Genomic DNA, 19852 nt, shown 5'->3' with positions numbered 1-19852 from the left:
TACAGAACACTATATACCTTGTTGAATGCATCTACCAGCTGAGGGTCAGTGTAGATTTGTAGAAACTTAATGATTTTATCCTAATTGTATGGCTGTTGCATCTTTTTTAAACATTTTTTTAGGGCTGTTTGAATTATAGTTGATCAGCTGTTCTTGACATAGATTTTCATAGAAGCCAGAGCTTAACATGAGCTTTATTAGGAGACAACACCCAATACGGTCAAGACTTACAAAATAATGGGTTGAGTACTACTTTATAGCTAGAATGTCCTCTGCACACTAGAATGTAAATCTTGTGTTCTGAGAAGTTCATTGTACCGCTAGTTAATCATTTTGCAATGAAGTGTCTCTTCGTTCTTTCCACAAGTTTCCACAGACTATTCCTAAGAACAGGAGTAGTCCAAGGTTTCTGTTTGAAACAAATTTTTTCCAGCAGTCCTCTGGTTTGTTGATGTCCAATGTGTAGATCTACCCGATAAAGAGAAAGGAATCACAATCAGTTACATCCATTGAAAATAGTTGTTGGGATGCATTTGTCTCGATTATTAAGGAATGATTCAGTTGAGGGTTCTGTGTAAAACATTAACATAACATAGAATGATATTTCTCTGCATAACCAAGGCTAAATCATTATTGAATCATCTCAAACTAAAATGTTAGCACACCGTATATCAAATATACCCTCACCTGATGTGTGAGGTGAATAGCCACAGTTGATAGTGTTGCATAGTAAGGCAGAGTCTGGTCCGCGTTGACCCCAGCCACAATCAGCCCTGACATCATGGCCACCATGAACCCACTGAGCCAAGGCTTGGTCTGCTCCTGGAACCACAATGCTGTAGACTTGACTCCTACCCTGATGTCGTCATCTTTGTCCTGGTGACAATAGGAAGGAATATAGTGCACACATTATAAACAGAGTCGTCATTCATAGAACAATCTAGAATGTTCTCCAACAAACAGCATGAACTGAGGAAGCACCAACATTTGCAACAGCAACTTTAAATTGTCACAAAATGACAGTCATAGCACGTGTGTACACTTAATACCTGATGGGCATAGATGGTGTCATAAATTAATGTCCACATCACTCCTGAGAAATACAGAGGCAGGCACACCGACCACTCACAGGAGCCTATGACCGCTGACCAACCAAGCAGTGCTCCCCAATTGAAGGTCAGACCTGAGGAGAAACAAGTGTTTTATTTTGTTTACAGAGCATTCAGAAAGTATTCAGACCCCTTGACCTTTTTCACATTCTGTTATGTTACAGCCTTATTCTAAAATTGATTCAATTGCTTTTTTTACTCATCAGTCTACACACAATACCCCATAATGACAAAGCAAATAAATACTTTTTAAAAAATTGCAAATTCATTACAAATATAAAACAGAAATACCTTATTTATATAAGTATTCAGACCCTTTGCTCAGTGCTTTGTTGAAGCAAATTATTGTGTATTACACTACAAACTTGGCACATCTGTATTTGGGAAGTTTCTCCCATTCTTCTCTGCAGACTCTCTCAAGCTCTGTAAGGTTGGATGGGGAGCGTTGCTGCACAGCTATTTTTAGGTCTCTCCAGAGATGTTGACCGGGTTCAAGTCCGGGATCTGGCTGGGCAACTCAAGGATATTCAGAGACTTGTCCCGAAGCCCCTCCTGACTGTGTGCTTAGGGTCGTTGTCCTTTTGGAAGTTGAACCTTCGCCCCAGTCTGAGGTTCTGAGCTCTGTTCCATCTTTCCCTCAATCCTGACAAGTCTCCCTGTCGCTGAAAAACATCCCCACAGCATGATGCTGCCACCACCATGCTTCACCGTAGGGATGGTGACAAGTTCCCTCCAGATGTGACGCTGGGCATTCAGGCCAAAGAGTTCAATCTTGGTTTCATTCGGCCAGAGAATATTGTTTCTCATGGTCAGAGTCCTTTAGGTGCCTTTTTGGCAAACTCCAAGCGGGCTGTCATGTGTCTTTTACTGAGGAGTGTCTTCCGCCTGGCTACTCTACCATAAAGCCCTGATTGGTGGAGTGCTGCAGAGATGGTTGTCCTTCTGGATGTTTCTCCCATCTCTACAGAGGAACTCTGGAGCTCTGTCAGAGTGATCATCGGGTTCTTGGTCACCTCCCTGACCAAGGCACTGCTCCTCCGATTGCTCAGTTTGGCCGGACCGACAGCTCTAGGAAGAGTCTTGCTAATTCCAAACTGCCTCCATTTAAGAATGACGGAGGCCACTGTGTTCTTGGGGACTTTCAATGCTGCAGAAATGTTCTTGTCTCGGAAATCTACGGACAATTCCTTCGATCTCATGGTTTGATTTTTGCTCTAACATGCACTGTCATGTGGGACCTTATACAGACAGGTGTGTGCCTTTTCAAATCATGTCCAATAAATTGTATTTACCACAGGTGGACTCCAATCAAGATGTAAAAACATCTCAAGGATGATGGAAACAGGATACACCTGAGCTAAATGTCAAGTTTGATAGCAAAGAGTCTGAATACTTTTTATTTTAAATAAATTTGCAAAAATGTCTTAAAACCAGTTTTGGCTTTGTCATTATGGGGTATTGTGTGTAGATTGATGAGCACATTTGTTTCTTTAATCCATTTTAGAATAAGGCTGTAACATAACAAAATGTGGAAAAAGTCAAGGGGTCCGAATACTTTCCAAATGCACTGCATATGGCAGCTCTATTGCAAAGACCAACTCAGTGGCCTTGTGGTTAGTGTCCTCCCTAAGATTGGAAGGTTGGGACTTCGAACCCTGGCCAAGTAATATCAGACTGTAAAAATGGGACCAGATGAGTCTCTGCTTGGCACTCAGCATTAAGGAGACATATTGGGGTAAGGCCCTGCAACAAACTAACGTCCTGTCCAGGGGGTGTACTTATACACCTGCCTCACGCTACAGAAAAAGGAGATGGGTTCCTGCTTAGAGCTGGGACGATATACCAAAAATTACTGACACCGAGATTTCAGTTCCTCTTACCAAAGCTTATGTCAGTCATTTTGCCACACAACGTTCCTGTAGATTGTTCTAAAACCATTATTTGGTCAACAGTAATGCATTATGTCGATTCCTGTTATGAAAGTATCTGAATGTCCCTGTTTCACTGTCGACTACTGAAGCACAAGCATACGACTGTTGCGCAACTACTGTTGTTCTAGTTACAGATAGTAGAGTCACAGCTTTTCTGTGAGTATATCATATATTTCTCACCTCTTAATATTAAAATTCATGGCACCACTTTACAACCGAAGTAGGATGTAGTTAGGATGGTTTTGGTGCGCCCGCGGGGATGCCATTTGCAATGAATAGGCCTAGTCCTAGCACTGGAAATTTTCTGTAGGACATTACATTTACTTAAAGATGAATCAATTAGCCTACATGGCTACCTAGCAACAATACCCCATTTAGAAATCTAGCTAAGTGTTTTGAGATCCCACTTCCTCAGGTGTTGAATAATATAACCATGGAAAATATGCCCAAAGATGTTGAATAATTCTCTGAAAAGCCCAAAATAAATCTTATAATTCTGGATCCTATTTTGCCAGGTGGCAATTTAAAAAATAAATCAATCATGCATTTCCTGGATATGTTAGATGCAATAGCTTACTTTTTTAATCATAGGCTACACCATCGCCATTGTCTTACTTGGCACTGAAAATGTTTATGTCTGGAGCCCTGACGCTAATGTAAAGTAACTGTCCATCAAAAATGTCTTTATCATTGTGTTGGTTGTTATCGAGAGAAATAGTTACATTTATTGCAATATGACTTTTTACCATAACGCCCAGCTCTAGCACCTTCCCCAAAAAATATTTTATTGTAATTTAAGCGCTGATTCATAGTTATCATAAAAAATGGATACATTTATCGCGATATGGATTTGTATCCAGATCGCCCTGAGACGTTCTGGCTCCTACAAGCCAAGGATCATGCAAGGTTAATTACTTCTCTAACTATCTATTGCAAAGGGGAAGCTACTATTTGTGACAATTGAAACAATGCGGATTAAAAAGTATTTACAAAAAACATACCCAATACAAGCTGTGGCCAGTAGGTGATCCTCTTCATTAGTGGATATGTGACTACCAAAGATAGGGAAGCAGCTCCAAGAGCTATACTGTGAACGGGAAAGTGAATGTCATCACATCTGTCCAAGTGGACTGCTCGTGGACAAGACAGTATTCCGGTCACAATCTTGTGCACTTTCACAATCTAGCCTTAATTTAATTTTAGAAAAGTATTTTACAGCTGGCTAATGTGTTCTTTGGTTTGAATGGGGCATGTACCTGTAATAATTGAGACAAAGCAGGACCCCCAATGCCAGAGAAAGCTGACCCCCCAAGAAGACTAGGGCCTGCATCTGAGTGATCTCCCCTGCAGCAATTGGCCGAGTAGCTGTCCTGGCAACCTGCAAAGTACAAAGATGAGGCAAAATAAACAGTCAAAAGCCTTTCAATTAAGTCCTCTGATTGTATCATTTCCATGGCAGTTTGTTCCATTTTGTGCTGCTTTGAGTAAAGATGAATTACTTTTGGCCATAAACTATGTGACAAGTGTGATTTAAAAAGACACCCTCCGGCAATATATATTTTTTTACTTTTCCTGTTGAGAAAAACAATATCCCATGTCAAAATACAGTAAAGGACAAAACAAAAGTATGTTTTGATCAAAATTCAAGTAGTAGTTAGTCTGATGGTGCCCCGCTGATTTCCTCAGTCTCCTCCCTCGCTTGAGGGACAACAGAGAACAAAAGAGGAAAGTCCCCCTCCACATGTGCTATGTCATGAGGACCACCTATTGAGATGTAACTTTTTAAAAGTAAATCAGATGAGGTGAAAAGGAGACTGGGGTAGGACTTCAACAAAAACGATGAGTAGGCCTATACTATAAAAAAAGGTGACAACTAGTAGATTACCTTCTTGTCAAAGTCCTTGTCCCACATGTCATTGATGGTGCAGCCAGCCCCTCTCATCAGCAGGGCCCCCGTGCCGAATAATGTGAGCATGCCCAGATGTGGGAGGCAGCCTGGGTCTGCAGCCAGGCCGATGCTCCAAGTGCAAGGCAGGTACAACAACCATGTTCCTATGTCACAAAGAACAGGCAATCAGATCAATATTTCAAAACATTAAATGAAGAACAACTGATGGCGTTTCAGACACCTCATACATACGTACACCTCTTAACCCTTTACATTCATGGGAATTGGCCTATATGGATAGGGCTGATTTTAAATAGTTCTTTAAAAAGAACTATGAAAAGCATATGCATGACCATGGTAGCAATTGAAAGTGAACAGTTTGGAGATCATGGGAAAAGAATTAGACCAAAGGTGAGTGCACAAGAGTTCACCTGACACAAGACTGAATCCCAACATTACACTGTTGATTTTATGTGCATTTTACATTCTGTACTTTCGGCATATTTGTTGATAAGTACATCTGAAAATACTCTGGATACATTCAGTAACACGATAAGAGTATTCCTGGGAAATGTGGGCTAGGTACAACATAAGACAACAACAAAAAATGACAAGGGTTTATGTGAGAGGACGAACTGATGTCTCCAAGTCGGCACACACCTCAACAAAGTGTGCAGTTCCTAAGCAATTTCAATGCACTTTTATGGCTCAAAGAAGAGTCCAACTATAAGGTACTTTTTGGCACTCTCCTAGCTGTGCCATTGAATAACTAAACCACCCTGCATCTCTGAATTACTGCTGTTGTTAACCTAATCTAAAATCAGTCCATTATAAATCACTATCTGGGTCAGGTGGGAATGATTTGAAAGCTTGTTCTATTGCCAACCTGACTAGGGAAGTAAAAAAAAAAAAAGAAGATCTTACAGTGTTAGGCTGTCACAAGGCAATTCAGAAGAACGGTTGGTCATTTTGGAATGCATAAAAAGGAGTCACAAGTGCATTTAGGTGCGTATTCTGCGACAAATTGTTTTCACAATAAAACAAACATAGGGTTAGAACAACTCAGGTTATGATGCTATGTCATCTTGTAACTGTACATCAAACATAGTGATAATCAACGTTGACACTGTATATGACAAGTTTTCTGATTTGGAAATGTGAAGTGCACATTTGGACTCACGGGGGGTTTGACTTGCTTGTATGACATCAAAGCGGTATTTATTATAATCCTCAACATCTCGTCTTTCAAAATACATTGAGTAATCTTAATTTACATCATTTACATCATTTCCCTCACTCAGACAACAATAAATATGAGAAAGTTGCCCAATTACCAGGAGGGCTGATGGCAACTTCTTGTTGTGCGTGGTGCTCAAGTTCAGAATGGCTGTCAGTAAAAATCTATACAGGGCTGTGAAGCGTAGTCAGAACTCTGACATGTATATCATGTTACTGTACAGACACTAGGTTCCAATGTAGGTGTTTATTACAGTCCAGATCTAGCCATTTTCAACCCAACTCAGGTATGAGTGTAAAGGGCTGCCATTAAAAATACAAAATTATAATATGATTCCAGACTGTTAAATCTATAGTCCATCAGTTATCCACCTACCACATAATATAACATTCAAACCCTAGGTCAACATTAAAGCTACTAACCGATTGGTTTGTCAAGTCTCATTAATCTGAGGTAGGGTTGCATGGGCGCTGGGGCAGAGTTGACAATCCCAGCCGCTGACAGGCTAAATAGTCTTTTCCTGGTGGCATCAAGTCTGGTTGGTGGATTTAACAACCATGATTGCGGGCTATTTTCTGGGTGGTGGGTAGAGGCTGTTGTTTTTCTCTGATTGTTCAGGTAATTGCTGGAGAGGCTAGGGAGGTTGGAGTAGCAGGTCCCATGGTGACGCAGCCTCCAGGTGTTCAGAATGATTTGAGAAGTTAATCTGGCAGGGAGCATCATCTCCTCTCTCTGCAGTCAAATGCACATTATCCTCCCTGACACTTGTCACATCTGGAGAGAGAGGAAACATGATGGGCACATGACACGTTGTAATTTATATGCAAATTATGTCCTTTGTCACGAAGTGCCAACCACACACAATAGGGTTGCACTCTTTGCCTTTACAGTCTAGTGTTTTATTGTGTGCCATAACTGAATGGATTTACATGACTGACACACCATCAGACTGTGGAAAAACTCAAATATAATGTAATATACAGCTGATTGTAACGGGCTAATGTGGTGCGCCATTCGCCGTTCCAGGTTAGATACTGTAACGGCTAAAAGGAGCATTTTCTAAATTCAAAACAAGCTAACCAAGTGTTTTGTGACATTTGCAATCTACAATAAAAATTCTGCCGTGAATCAATTACTCTTAATAGCCTAGGCAGCCTATAGTTTAGGCACCAAATGTCCGATTTCAGACTATTTAAGTTGTTGCATACCCTTGGCAGAACGTGATGTACAAAATCCTAAATTGTCCGAAAATAGAAAAATTATGTTTAATAAAATACGTATATTTCCCTGTTTTTTCGCCTTCTCGCCATTAAAGCTAGTTAGAGAAACATGTTGCCTTCGCAGGCTAAATGGTGGATACTTTATGTATGAGCAGGTCCACGGGGGACACGATCGCCGGGAATGCACATCAAGCTTAGTGCATGGGCGCTAGATCTGCACTATCGGTCTAAGTAATCTATGGATTCATAACGCTGAACGCATTGAGGTTAGAGTTCACTTGCTATATTATTTCAGATTGTAGGACGAAATGTGTTACATTTTTTTTCACTGAACGGTCATATTTTTACAAAACATGCAAACTTACCTTACTAAAATGGCTTCCCATTTTTTCTCGCGGAATGTTTGGTACGACGTGTTAAATGTTCCGCAAGAAACACTCGCCTGATCGGTTGTTGTTCTGCTTGTGGGACGATATTCCACGTGGGATATCAAAACACCGCCAATTTTGGCGCAGCTAAATGTTTTATGGTCATATTCGGGGTTGACACTTTTAAAAACCAGGTGGAAACGAATAAATTTGTCGCTAGTAGATTTTAGGGTGTCTACATAAATTCAACTTTATTTTTGAAAATACGAAAGATGACATTATCACATGCAAGTCTTAGTTAAAGTGGCTACAATTTATAGGTACAGTGTATGTTCAGTAGACTTTCTTTCAAAATAAATCAGTGTGCACGAGGGCCCATCAGAGACAGTATGGGATGAGCTTTAGCGGCAATTGCCAGATTTTTTTTTCTCCATTGCACCGCCACCCCGTTTCTTGCTTGACTGCAGAGTTCTTTGTAGTCTCTAGCTCTAGCTACTGGTCACCAGTGTAGCTTGGTCCGCAGACGTAAGAAGATACATGTTGTTGTAGGAGCGGGAAAAACATGGCGACGAACATCTACGAAGCTAGCTAGCACATTGAGGACGCAAAACATTGTCTGAGGCGCCTCTTTTCTCTGTATGAACGTGTAAGTAGGCTATTCAATATATTTCGTTAACGTTTTGGTAAATTATGCCACGTTTTGTAACGTTAACTATTTGCATGCGAAACCATTTCAGATTTCTATGGTGGATCAAATAGAGAGGGGTTCAGATTCCACGCCCCTTGTTAATTCTTCTTCGACAAGACCTAACGTTAGGGCTGGGACGAAAATGTTGTCAATTTAATTGAGTGGCCAAACAGTTAGTCGGATCATCTTAATTTTGGTCACAAGTTTGATTCTAATACCAAATGCAGCAAGTGATTTTTGATCAATCTCTGCAGTGAGTTATCGGAGTTTGCAGTATGTTGTTTTCCAGCCAGCCGCTAATGGTCGCTATTTACTTAACGGATACACTTTTGTCTGGAGGACTGTTAAGGCAAGTGTACATATTTTCCAGGACTTCGAAAAATACGTATTTTCCTATTGTTGATATCTATCTAATTTTTGGGTTGACTGTAAATTGAAAGGGCGTAATTTATAGACGTCTATGTTTGGGTCAAATTAAGGCTGGTCCAGGCCGCTAAAAAATCTGAACCAAACATCGATGTCTATGATTGGTTCAGATTTGGACCGGACCAAAAACGAATGTCTGTGGATGTGGAAATCAAGGTGACCGGACTGTACCAAAAAAAAAACGTCGGCCCGTGCTTACTGGGGTGTAGCCTACCATATCAGCCCACAATAGAACTGTATGAATGCCCACCCATGTGGTAGGACCACCATTTGTAAAACAGGCTGTTTCATTGGCTTTATTAGTCCAGATTCCTGTGACATATCAGTGTGGCTATTTAAGCTCTGAATATCAACTACCCATCTTTATCAGGAATTATCTTGACTCTAGTTACATGTTTACACAGCAGGAAGTGCAGAATTATTATTTTTTTTGCTATGACAACTTGTCAAAAATTCCAGAAAGCAGTTGTGATTGTCCATTTCATATTGTCCATTTTTTGTCCATTTTACTTTGACCTGGCCTGCTTTTAGGATACCTTTTTTAGGATAGTTTGTTACATGACAAGACATTTGTTTTTGTTGGATTGGGCACCATTTTAGGTTAGGCTGTTTGGTCAGAGAAACCTGCATGGTTTAAAAAGTGTCCATTAGGGATGCACAATATATCGGTGAACATATCGGAATCAGACGATATTAGCTAAAAATGCCAACATCGCTATCGGCCCGATGTCTAGTTTAACGCTGATGTGATAAACCAATGTCAAAGCTGACGTGCATACCTATACAGCGTAGGTAAGTGACACCATGTACAATTTTGCGGTTCACCTGCAACACAGCATTCCCTACCTAGCCCACAATGTCGGCTGTGTGGATCAAGCAGTCAAAGTCGAGCAGTCATTTGAAATAGTAACAACATTTCAGCGAGACAACTCAAAGCCGAAATCCATTAACGCCAAGATAATGGAATTCATTGCCCTTGACAAGCAACCGTTCTCTGTCGTGGGTGATGTTGGCTTTCGCGACTGGTTGAGCACGATACACACTAATGTTACCAAGTGCGATATTGTTCAGATGTTGCCCAACCGGAGTTACACAGTAATAGCGCCACTGCTATTAGCTTCATGGCATACTATGGAACGTCGTTTGGATCTTTGCGTGTCAAAAAAAATATGTCAAATAACACTATGTGACACGTCAAATAACACAGCTCTATTATAGAATGTTGTGTGTTCTGTATTTGCACTTGCAAGGCAGGCGCCACCACTACTATCAGTAGCTCTGTGAAGCTACTGTGAAGCTCTATCTGACTATTAGGCACAATAGTGGAATTTGCGGTTGACTTCAAAATAAAAGTACCTATTTGAAAGTGATGCAGAAGGTTACAATTGGTGGAATCATGCCATATTTAGACTAGATCATGTTAAACAAGGTTGGAATGTGAAGTAATGAAATGGGGTACCAGTCTACTCAGTGACACCCACAGAACACAACTGAAGAGTTTACACAAATATTAGCATTGTAGCTCTTATTGCTGGACTGTGACTGTGTGAAATCACCTCCCCAGTCAGCCTATTGTGTGTATTGACATTCATATTGCACTGTAAAGCTTTACCTAAGGATTGGGCATTCTTTTTTTTATTTTTATTTTTTACCTTTATTTAACTAGGCTAGTCAGTTAAGAACAAATTCTTATTTTCAATGACTGCCTAGGAACAGTGGGTTAACTGCCTGGTCAGGGGCAGAACGACAGATTTGTACCTTCTCGGCTCGGGGGTTTGAACTTGCAACCTTCCGATAACTAGTCCAACACTCTAACCACTAGGCTACCCTGTCACCCCAATGAAATGTGGTAACAGTCTACGGCATTTCATTGGGGCGACAGGGTAGCCTAGTGTTGGACTAGTTATCGGAAGGTTGCAAGTTCAAACCCCTGAGCCGAGAAGGTACAAATCTGTCGTTCTGCCCCTGACCAGGCAGTTAACCCACTGTTCCTAGGCCGTCATTGAAAATAAGAATTTGTTCTTAACTGACTTGCCTAGTTAAATAAAGGTTAAAAAAAATATTTAAAAAATGAATGCCCAATCCTTAGGTAAAGCTTTACAGTGCAATATGAATGTCAATACACACAATAGGCTGACTGGGGAGGTGATTTCACACAATCACAATACCCAATATATTTTTTCAGAACATCCTGCTCAGAGTTAACATCCACGCAGTATTGTTTATCTCTGGAATACTGTTCAATACACATTGGTTGACAATAAATGTGTCTCAATTCAGTTGTTTGAGTCCCGCAATAAGAGCTACAATGCTAATGTTTTCTGGGTGTCACTGAGTATACTGAAACACCATGTAATTGATCCACAATCCATATGTAAGGCTGTACAGTGAAATAAGTATGCCCCCAATGCAATTCTAAAGTATAATACATCAAGTGTGATTAACAGATTTGTCAAATTAACAAATAGTCTTTTGTTGATTCTATATAACATTCCAACCTCATTTAGCGTGATCTATTAAATTAAGGCATAGTTCTACTATTTGTATGCATTTGCATCACTGTCAATGGCATGCTTTTATTTTGAAGGCAAACCGCAAAGTCCACTATTGTAACTCATCCTTATTGTGGCTAGCTTCACATAGATGGTTCCGACCACCATTAATATAATTAAAACTGTCTTATGAATTAGTGTTATTTTAGATGATGACACTTAGCTATATAGTTAGCTAGCGAACTATAGCTACTGAAACAGATTGTTTTGCTATGTTTTTGGGGAGAACATTGTTTGCATCCATGAGATAGCTAGCTTTTTTATGACCAGCACTGTAGGTGTTTGAGACAACTTTACCAGCATCATAGCATACGTATCGATGAATCGTTGTGACATATGAAATACGAGTGCTAGTATAATAACTACTTTTAAAATTAATTAACGCATTTAAGTATTATGTTATGTGCGGTCATATTCAGGTCCTGTTTTGTCAACAAGCTTATTTGACATGTCAAATAGTGTTATTCCCCTATATTTTTTGACATGCAAAGACCCAAACAGCGTTCCATAGAAATCCTGGTTGAGAATGGAACGTCTGAACAAATGAACAACGAAACAACATAGCAAGTAAGTGAAAGTAACAGGTTTTGATTGTTTTACTGGTAATGGGGACATACGTAAAATGCCAACAAAATAACTTTTTGGTCAGTGTGGTGTTTGTGTGTGTAACCTTTATTTAACTAGGCAAGTAGGTTAAGAACAAATTCTTATTTACAATGATGGCCTACCCCGGCCAAATCCGAACGACGCTGTGCCAATTGTGCGCCACCCTATGGGACTCCGAATCACGGCTGGATGTGATACAGCTTGGATTCGAACCAGGGACTATAGTGACACCTTTTAGACCGCTGCGTGTGTGTTAACTGTTTAACTGTACTAGAATGTTTAAAAGGCCGCTAACATTTTAAACATTGGTTATCGGTTTTTCTGGCAAGGAACATTTCAGATATCGTTATCGGCCAAAAATGTCATATTGGTGCATCACTAGTGTCCATCTCATTACATTGTCATCCATTTTATCTCCAGCCTGTAGGCTACAGAAAAAGGCCACACACTTTTTCTACCATATCCTATATCTGATACATGATTTATTTGATTGAACATTGGTGGAGCGCCTCAGCGATGCATCTCTCCAACAGCACCCTGTAGAGGCGCGCTGGGAATGGACAAGCAAAATATGTTTTTTCACATCCCTAATGTCTCCGATTTATGAAATGGATGGTTGGGTAATAATAGTTTACTGCAAACATGGTTACATTTAAAGATATTGTGGCACACCCATTAAAAACCTCTTAGGGAGAGGCGGGACGCAAATGTCTCAACTGGCCAATTACCAGGGAAAATGCAGAGCGCCAGATTAAAAAATTCTAACTTTCGTTAAATCAAACATGTAAGATACTCAATTAAATCTACACTCGTTGTGAATCCAGCCAGCATGTCCGATTTTAAAAATGCTTTTCGGCGAAAGCATAAGAAGCTAATATCTGATAGCCTGCACCATCTGCACCAGCAGTGGACAAAGGAGCTAGCATATTTCAACCCTGCAGGCGCTACACAAAACGCCGAAATAAAATATAAAACATACATTACCTTTGACAAGTTTCTTTTGTTGGCACTCCAATATGTCCCATAAACATCACAATTGGTCCTTTTGTTCGATTAATTCTGTCCATATATATCCAAAATGTCCATTTGTAAAGCGCGTTTGATCCAGAAGAAAACAGCTTACAAAAAATGCAACGTCACTACAAAAAATGTCAAAAGTTGCCTATAAACTTTGCCAAAATATTTCAAACTACTTTTGTAATACAACTTTAGGTATTTTTAAACGTTAATAATCGATCAAATTGTAGATGGGGCAATCTGTATTCAATACAGGAAAGAAGACAAACCAGTGCTGCTTTTCACGTCTTGCGCAACTCACAAAAGTGTCCTCAGTTCCTAGTTGGCCTACTTCTTCATTGCACAAAGGAATAACCTCAACCAAATTCCAAAGACTGACATCCCGTGGAAGCGGTAGGAACTGAAAACAAGTTCCTATAAAATATTTCTTGCCAAAGACAATTCAGGTAACAGAGAGGGGGGGATAATTCTGAACAGTTAGTCCTCGGGGTTTTGCCTGCTACGTAAGTTCTCTTATACTCAGACATGATTCAAACAGTTTTAGAAACTTCAGAGTGTTTTCTATCCAAATCTATGAATAATATGCCTATCTTATATTCTTGGCATGAGTAGCAGGAAGTTGAAATTGGGCGCGCTATTTATCCAAAAGTGAAAATTCTGTCCCCTAGCCACAAGAGGTTAACCATGCTAACCATACTTGTTCCTCCACACTTTCTCCCTCACCTCAGACTTTCCAGATGCCAGTTGTTTTTCAGTTACAGCTCATGAAGTTCGTTCAGGGGACGCGCTGCTGTAAGTTAACTGGCAAGCTGACTTTCCAGAGCGCATGCTGATGCTGTAAGCAAGTTGGTTGTCTCATCTCTCTTCAGTCGCGTGCTGCATTCTGTTGTTAGGTGAAGGATAGGAGCCTTGATACAGCCAACGCCCCCCCCCCCCCACCTATTTTTGGATTTAAAACAGCAAATTTCGCCATAAGGTGACTAGTTTGCATGCCTGTCAGACGTCCGTTGACGCGCGCACAACGTTTGGATGTTATGGTTGAATAACATGTAGGGGTACATTTATTTCGCTATGCTCGTGCACGCAACCCGGACGGTGTGTTGTTCATGTAACAGTATGTATTTTTTGTCAGGGAGGCTCATACAGCACGGAATAAGAGCACATTTGACTTGGAAAGTTGTCTAATAATCAGCTACCAAAAAGTAAAGCTTACATTCATAAATATTCATAGTTTAATATGTCTTCCTATTGTATCTCTGTGTTTACAGGTATGCATTAAAACATCCAAATGCTGTTTGTTTATGCATGTAGGGCAGGCAACCGACTACTTTTATTCCACATTTTTGCTACAGTATATCAGAGCTTCCACTATTGGGTTACATGAGCTTATGCAGCCCATCCCCTTTCCAGCTTGGCATTATTCTGCATGTTGAGTTTAAGAATCTTGCTAGCCGGATCGATTTCTCCTTTAGCTAGCCAGAGAAATGTTGAGCAACATTAGCCAACTTGTCTGATCAAATTATTGAGTTTTTGAAAATTAGCAGGCTATTAAAGGCCGACAGCTAACATTACAACATCAGATGAGCTAACATTAGTAACCTAACCAATATGCGATAGTGTTAGCTGGTATACGACTCCTTGCCGTTCCTCAAGTTATAACGCTTTGGTTGCTTACTGGACCCTGGCAATCTGTGAAATGTTAACTAGTTAACTAGCAAACCACTATCTGTTAACTAATGTTTTCCCTTTACAGTATGTGGTTAATTTTCAGAATGAGAGAATTAAGTGAAAATGAGGTGTTGCTTGTTTAACAAGTGTAGCTGGAGCTGGGCCTGGCTTAAGCTGGATGCCACTATAGAGGTGAAAGGAACACAACACACGTTCCCTCTTTCTCACTGGATAAAAAGGGGTATGCCAGGTGTACTCTCTGCCTGAAAGAGATCAATTATGCCAACAAACGGTATCGTGCTCTGCTGGCACATTGTAGAACAGATGTCCACAGGCAGAAAGTGTATAATGTAATGATGTGCAGTGTAGCCCAAAGATATTGATTTTGTTGTTGAATTTGACAGAAACACTTGTGAGGGGGGATTATAAAGTGTTTTACTCAGTGAATGTTATTTTTGCACACATGTAGCCTTGTGCACTTGATCAATGTCTACTATAGTGGCCACTATAATAGAGCAAAAATAGAATGCCTATTTGTTTCTTTCTATTTTAAGTGCAATATTTAGATGTGTGTGTTCACAAGCGTTCTATTGTAAAGGCTGTCATGGCTAACTGCAATATTAGTGTAATGTTTTTTCTCAAGTGTCATTTGCAGTAAAGTCTAGGCAACAAGTAACATTGGATTGCTTTCTTTACATTTTTTAGCTGTTAGGTTCACATTAACCACTTTATTTTACACACGCAGACTGATCATGTAGATCATATTCTTTGTTGTGTAATTAGTTAACCTGCATTTCCCCCTAGCAGGGATTTATTTTGTGTGTTTCGACAACAACAAAAAAGTGTCACGTTTTTAGGCTCTCACCAGTTGGCATCCCTGGCCTGCGTAGCTGCCGGGGGCTAAAATAAAACTTGGCTCTATTTTAGATGCTTGAAGCACTGCAAGTCCCACCTCTACCATCTCCTCATTGGTTTTTAGAAGCATATACCCACGGGGGCGATTGAGAGATGAACGAGGTCCACACTCCAGTCCAGTTGGTTGCAGTAATGCACCTTAAAGTTGATTGCCAACCACCATATAAAATCCACAGAGGAAAAAGACTGAAGGAAGAGAGATTACTAGAAAGCAACAAGGTTTATCCCTTTTAATTTGTGGATTAATTGTATAAAACACACAATTTTGTGTGACTCAAAATGGGTCGGTATTCTACAAAGATCCAGAAAAAAATAGGACCTTGTACATTAAGTAAAATAACAGCCCAATGTTTATATTCCAGGACAAATTAGCTAGCAACAGCAAGCTAGCTAGCTAAATGTCCATGAATGAATGTTACATATGTGTTTCGACTTGTCCCCAAATGTATATAGTTGGTTCAGAATTCATTTTGATATTTCAACCTGCGTATCCTGATCGGGTCTGATCGGGATAGACAAACTCAACATGCTCACGATGGCATGTTTAAAAAAAAATGTTGAGTCTATTTTAACCAGCTCGATGGAAAACAAGTGGGCTCAGGCTTTGGAATTCAATTTTTTTGGGGGTCCAAGGTTCCTTGAAGGATTTTGTATCTTTAGGCCCTACTCTTGTAATTATGTCCGGGGCCACCACAGATTCTCTCTGGGTTCACCACGGATTTTGCCTCAAATCCAATATGGCTGCCATTTTAAGGTTACAGCGCTTATGCCCATTCTGAATCCAAAATGTCCAACATGACGATTACACCTGCCTATAAGTTTCCCTTGTTTATTTTGTTATTAGTCACCGCCATGCCTCTGTTGTGCTTGAATAGCTGAAGCTAAATAGGTTTTCAATGTGTGTTCATGTCTAAATCTCATTCAACCACTGTCTGAGGGTGTCTCAGGGTGCGTAAAGCCTCGCCAATTCCCCAGCATCCGGGTGTTCCGGTTTTCAGGGGACATGGAAAGAGAGCCTGTGACACAACTTCCGCTTTTGGATGTTAACAAGGTGACACTCCATCTTAACAACTCCTCCACATTTACTGGATTGGTTGAACAGTGCAGAAGAGAACCCCCTTCCCCCTTCTCGTCAAGCCCAGTATGTAAGGGATCTAGTTTCAGGTGTTTCTTTTACTCCTGCTACGTTAGGTTGAGGTGTGTATAATACATGTGTGAAGTACTGTAGGACAAATATACTAAACCAAAATATAATCGCAACAATTTAAGATTTTACTGAGTACAGTTCATATAAGGAAATCAGTCAATTGAAATTAATTCACTAATCTATGGATTTCACATGACTGAGAATACAGATACCACAGATACCTTAGGATCTTGTCATGGTATCTATTTGCATTCAAATTGCCATCGATAAAATGCAATTGTGTTCGTTGTCTATAGCTTATGCCTGCCCATACCATAACCCCACTGCCACCATGGGGCACTCTGTTCACAATGTTGACATCAGCAAACCGCTCGCCCACACGACTCCATACACGTGGTCTGCGGTTGTCAGGCCGACTGGACGTACTGCCAAATTCTCTAAAACAATGTTGGAGGCAGGTAATGGTAGAGAAATTACATTTCATTTTCTGGCAACAGCTCTGGCGAACATTCCTGAATGCCAATTGCACTCTCCCTCAACTTGAGACATCTAAGCCTTCCGAGTGGCACAGTGGTCTAAGGCACTGCATCGCAGTGCTGAGGCGCCACTATGTCTCTTGTTCGGTCCCAGGCTGTGGCACTGCCGGCCGTGATCAGGAGCCCCATGGGGCGGCGCACAATTGGCCCAGCGTCATCCGTGTTAGGGGAGGCTTAGATGTCTCTTGCTTAAAATCATACCCGCCCACTGGGGAGCCAGGCCACTGGGGAGCCAGGCCCAGCCAATCAGAATTTGTTTTTCTCCACAAAAGGGCTTTATTACATAAACACTCCTTCAACTTGTGACATTGTCAAATCAAATTTTATTTGTCAAATGCTCCAAATACAACACGTGTAGACTTTACCGTGAAATGCTTACTTACAAGCCCTTAACCAACAATGCAGTTAAGAAAATATTTACTAAATAAAGTAAAAAATAAAATAAAACTAACACAAAATAACAATGGGGGGTACCGAGTCAATGTGCAGGGGTACAGGTTAGTCGAGGTAATATTAACACGTAGGTTGGGGTAAAGTGACTGCATAGATAATAAACAGTGAGTAGCCGTGGGGGGGGGGTTAATTGTTCAGCAGTCTTATGGCATGGGGGGTAGATGCTGTTAAGGAGCCTTTTTGACCTAGACTTGGTGCTCTGGGGGGTAGATGCTGTTAAGGAGCCTTTTTGACCTAGACTTGGTGCTCTGCTCTTGGTGCACCTGTGTAATGATCATGCTGCTTAATCAGCTTCTTGATATGCCACACCGGTCAGGTGGATAGATTATCTTGGCAAAGGAAAAATGCTCCCTAACAGGGATGTAAACAAATTTGTGCACAAAATTTGAGAGAAATACGCTTTTTGCGTATGGAAAATTCCTGGGATATTTTAATTCCGCTTATGAAACATGGGACCAACACTTTACATGCTTTATATTTTGGTTCAGTATAATATTTGTACTTGTACTTTATATTTTAGTTAAACTGTTTATACACACTTATTTAAAATACTGGATTCTTGACATGACTCACTTGTATCTACAGTGCCTTGCGAAAGTATTCGGCCCCCTTTAACTTTGCGACCTTTTGCCACATTTCAGGCTTCAAACATAAAGATATAAAACTGTATTTTTTTGTGAAGAATCAACAACAAGTGGGACACAATCATGAAGTGGAACAACATTTATTGGATATTTCAAACTTTTTTAACAAATCAAAAACTGAAAAACTGGGCGTGCAAAATCATTCAGCCCCTTAAGTTAATACTTTGTAGCGCCACCTTTTTCTGCGATTGCAGCTGTAAGTCGCTTGGGGTATGTCTATCAGTTTTGCACATCGAGAGACTGACATTTTTTCCCATTCCTCCTTGCAAAACAGCTCGAGCTCAGTGAGGTTGGATGGAGAGCATTTGAACAGCAGTTTTCAGTTCTTTCCACAGATTCTCGATTGGATTCAGGTCTGGACTTTGACTTGGCCATTCTAACACCTGGATATGTTTATTTTTGAACCATTCCATTGTAGATTTTGCTTTATGTTTTGGATCATTGTCTTGTTGGAAGACAAATCTCTGTTCCAGTCTCAGGTCTTTTGCAGACTCCATCAGGTTTTCTTCCAGAATGGTCCTGTATTTGGCTCCATCCATCTTCCCATCAATATCAAATCAAATCAAATTTTATTTGTCACATACACATGGTTAGCAGATGTTAATGCGAGTGTAGCGAAATGCTTGTGCTTCTAGTTCCGACAATGCAGTGATAACCAACAAGTAATCTAACTAACAATTCCAAAACTACTGTCTTATACACAGTGTAAGGGGATAAGGAACATGTACATAAGGATATATGAATGAGTGATGGTACAGAGCAGCATACAGTAGATGGTATCGAGTACAGTATATACATATGAGATGAGTGTGTAGACAAAGTAAATAAAGTGGCATAGTTAAAGTGGCTAGTGATACATGTGTTACATAAGGATGCAGTCGATGATGTAGAGTACAGTATATACATATGCATATGAGATGAATAATGTAGGGTAAGTAACATTATATAAGGTAGCATTGTTTAAAGTGGCTAGTGATATATTTACATCATTTCCCATCAATTCCCATTATTAAAATGGCTGGAGTTGGGTCAGTGTCAATGACAGTGTGTTGGCAGCAGCCACTCAATGTTAGTGGTGGCTGTTTAACAGTCTGATGGCCTTGAGATAGAAGCTGTTTTTCAGTCTCTCAGTCCCAGCTTTGATGCACCTGTACTGACCTCGCCTTCTGGATGATAGCGGGGTGAACAGGCAGTGGTTCGGGTGGTTGATGTCCTTGATGATCTTTATGGCCTTCCTGTAACAACGGGTGGTGTAGGTGTCCTGGAGGGCAGGTAGTTTGCCCCCGGTGATGCGTTGTGCAGTCCTCACTACCCTCTGGAGAGCCTTACGGTTGAGGGCGGAGCAGTTGCCGTACCAGGCGGTGATACAGCCCGCCAGGATGCTCTCGATTGTGCATCTGTAGAAGTTTGTGAGTGCTTTTGGTGACAAGCCGAATTTCTTCAGCCT

General features: G+C 40.6%; 2 protein-coding genes across 2 annotated transcripts in view; one reads left to right on the top strand and one right to left on the bottom strand.

Annotated features, from left to right (window-relative positions):
* Positions 1 to 176: 176 nt before the first annotated feature.
* coq2 (coenzyme Q2 4-hydroxybenzoate polyprenyltransferase) lies at positions 177 to 8427 on the bottom strand. Its single transcript, XM_046350275.1, has 8 exons — positions 7751 to 8427; positions 6588 to 6939; positions 4926 to 5092; positions 4297 to 4418; positions 4042 to 4127; positions 1050 to 1183; positions 688 to 876; positions 177 to 468 (listed from the first exon to the last, which is right to left on the bottom strand). Exons 2-8 carry the CDS (start codon positions 6886 to 6888, stop codon positions 325 to 327), a joined length of 1143 nt encoding a protein of 380 aa, XP_046206231.1. The 5' UTR covers positions 6889 to 6939; positions 7751 to 8427; the 3' UTR covers positions 177 to 324.
* The window catches only part of LOC124036119 (zinc finger protein 462-like), a 27344-nt gene continuing 15606 nt past the window's right edge, over positions 8115 to 19852 (top strand). The window contains exon 1 of the mRNA XM_046350274.1: positions 8115 to 8399. The gene's annotated coding sequence lies outside the window, so the exon portion shown is untranslated. The remainder of the gene's footprint in view (positions 8400 to 19852) is intronic.

The sequence above is a fragment of the Oncorhynchus gorbuscha genome, linkage group LG05 (genome assembly GCF_021184085.1).
Source record: "Oncorhynchus gorbuscha isolate QuinsamMale2020 ecotype Even-year linkage group LG05, OgorEven_v1.0, whole genome shotgun sequence".
In the NCBI taxonomy this organism is placed as follows: Eukaryota; Metazoa; Chordata; class Actinopteri; order Salmoniformes; family Salmonidae; genus Oncorhynchus; species Oncorhynchus gorbuscha.
The sequence above is the reverse complement of the archived record's forward strand: the minus strand, read 5'-3'. Positions and strand labels throughout refer to the sequence as shown.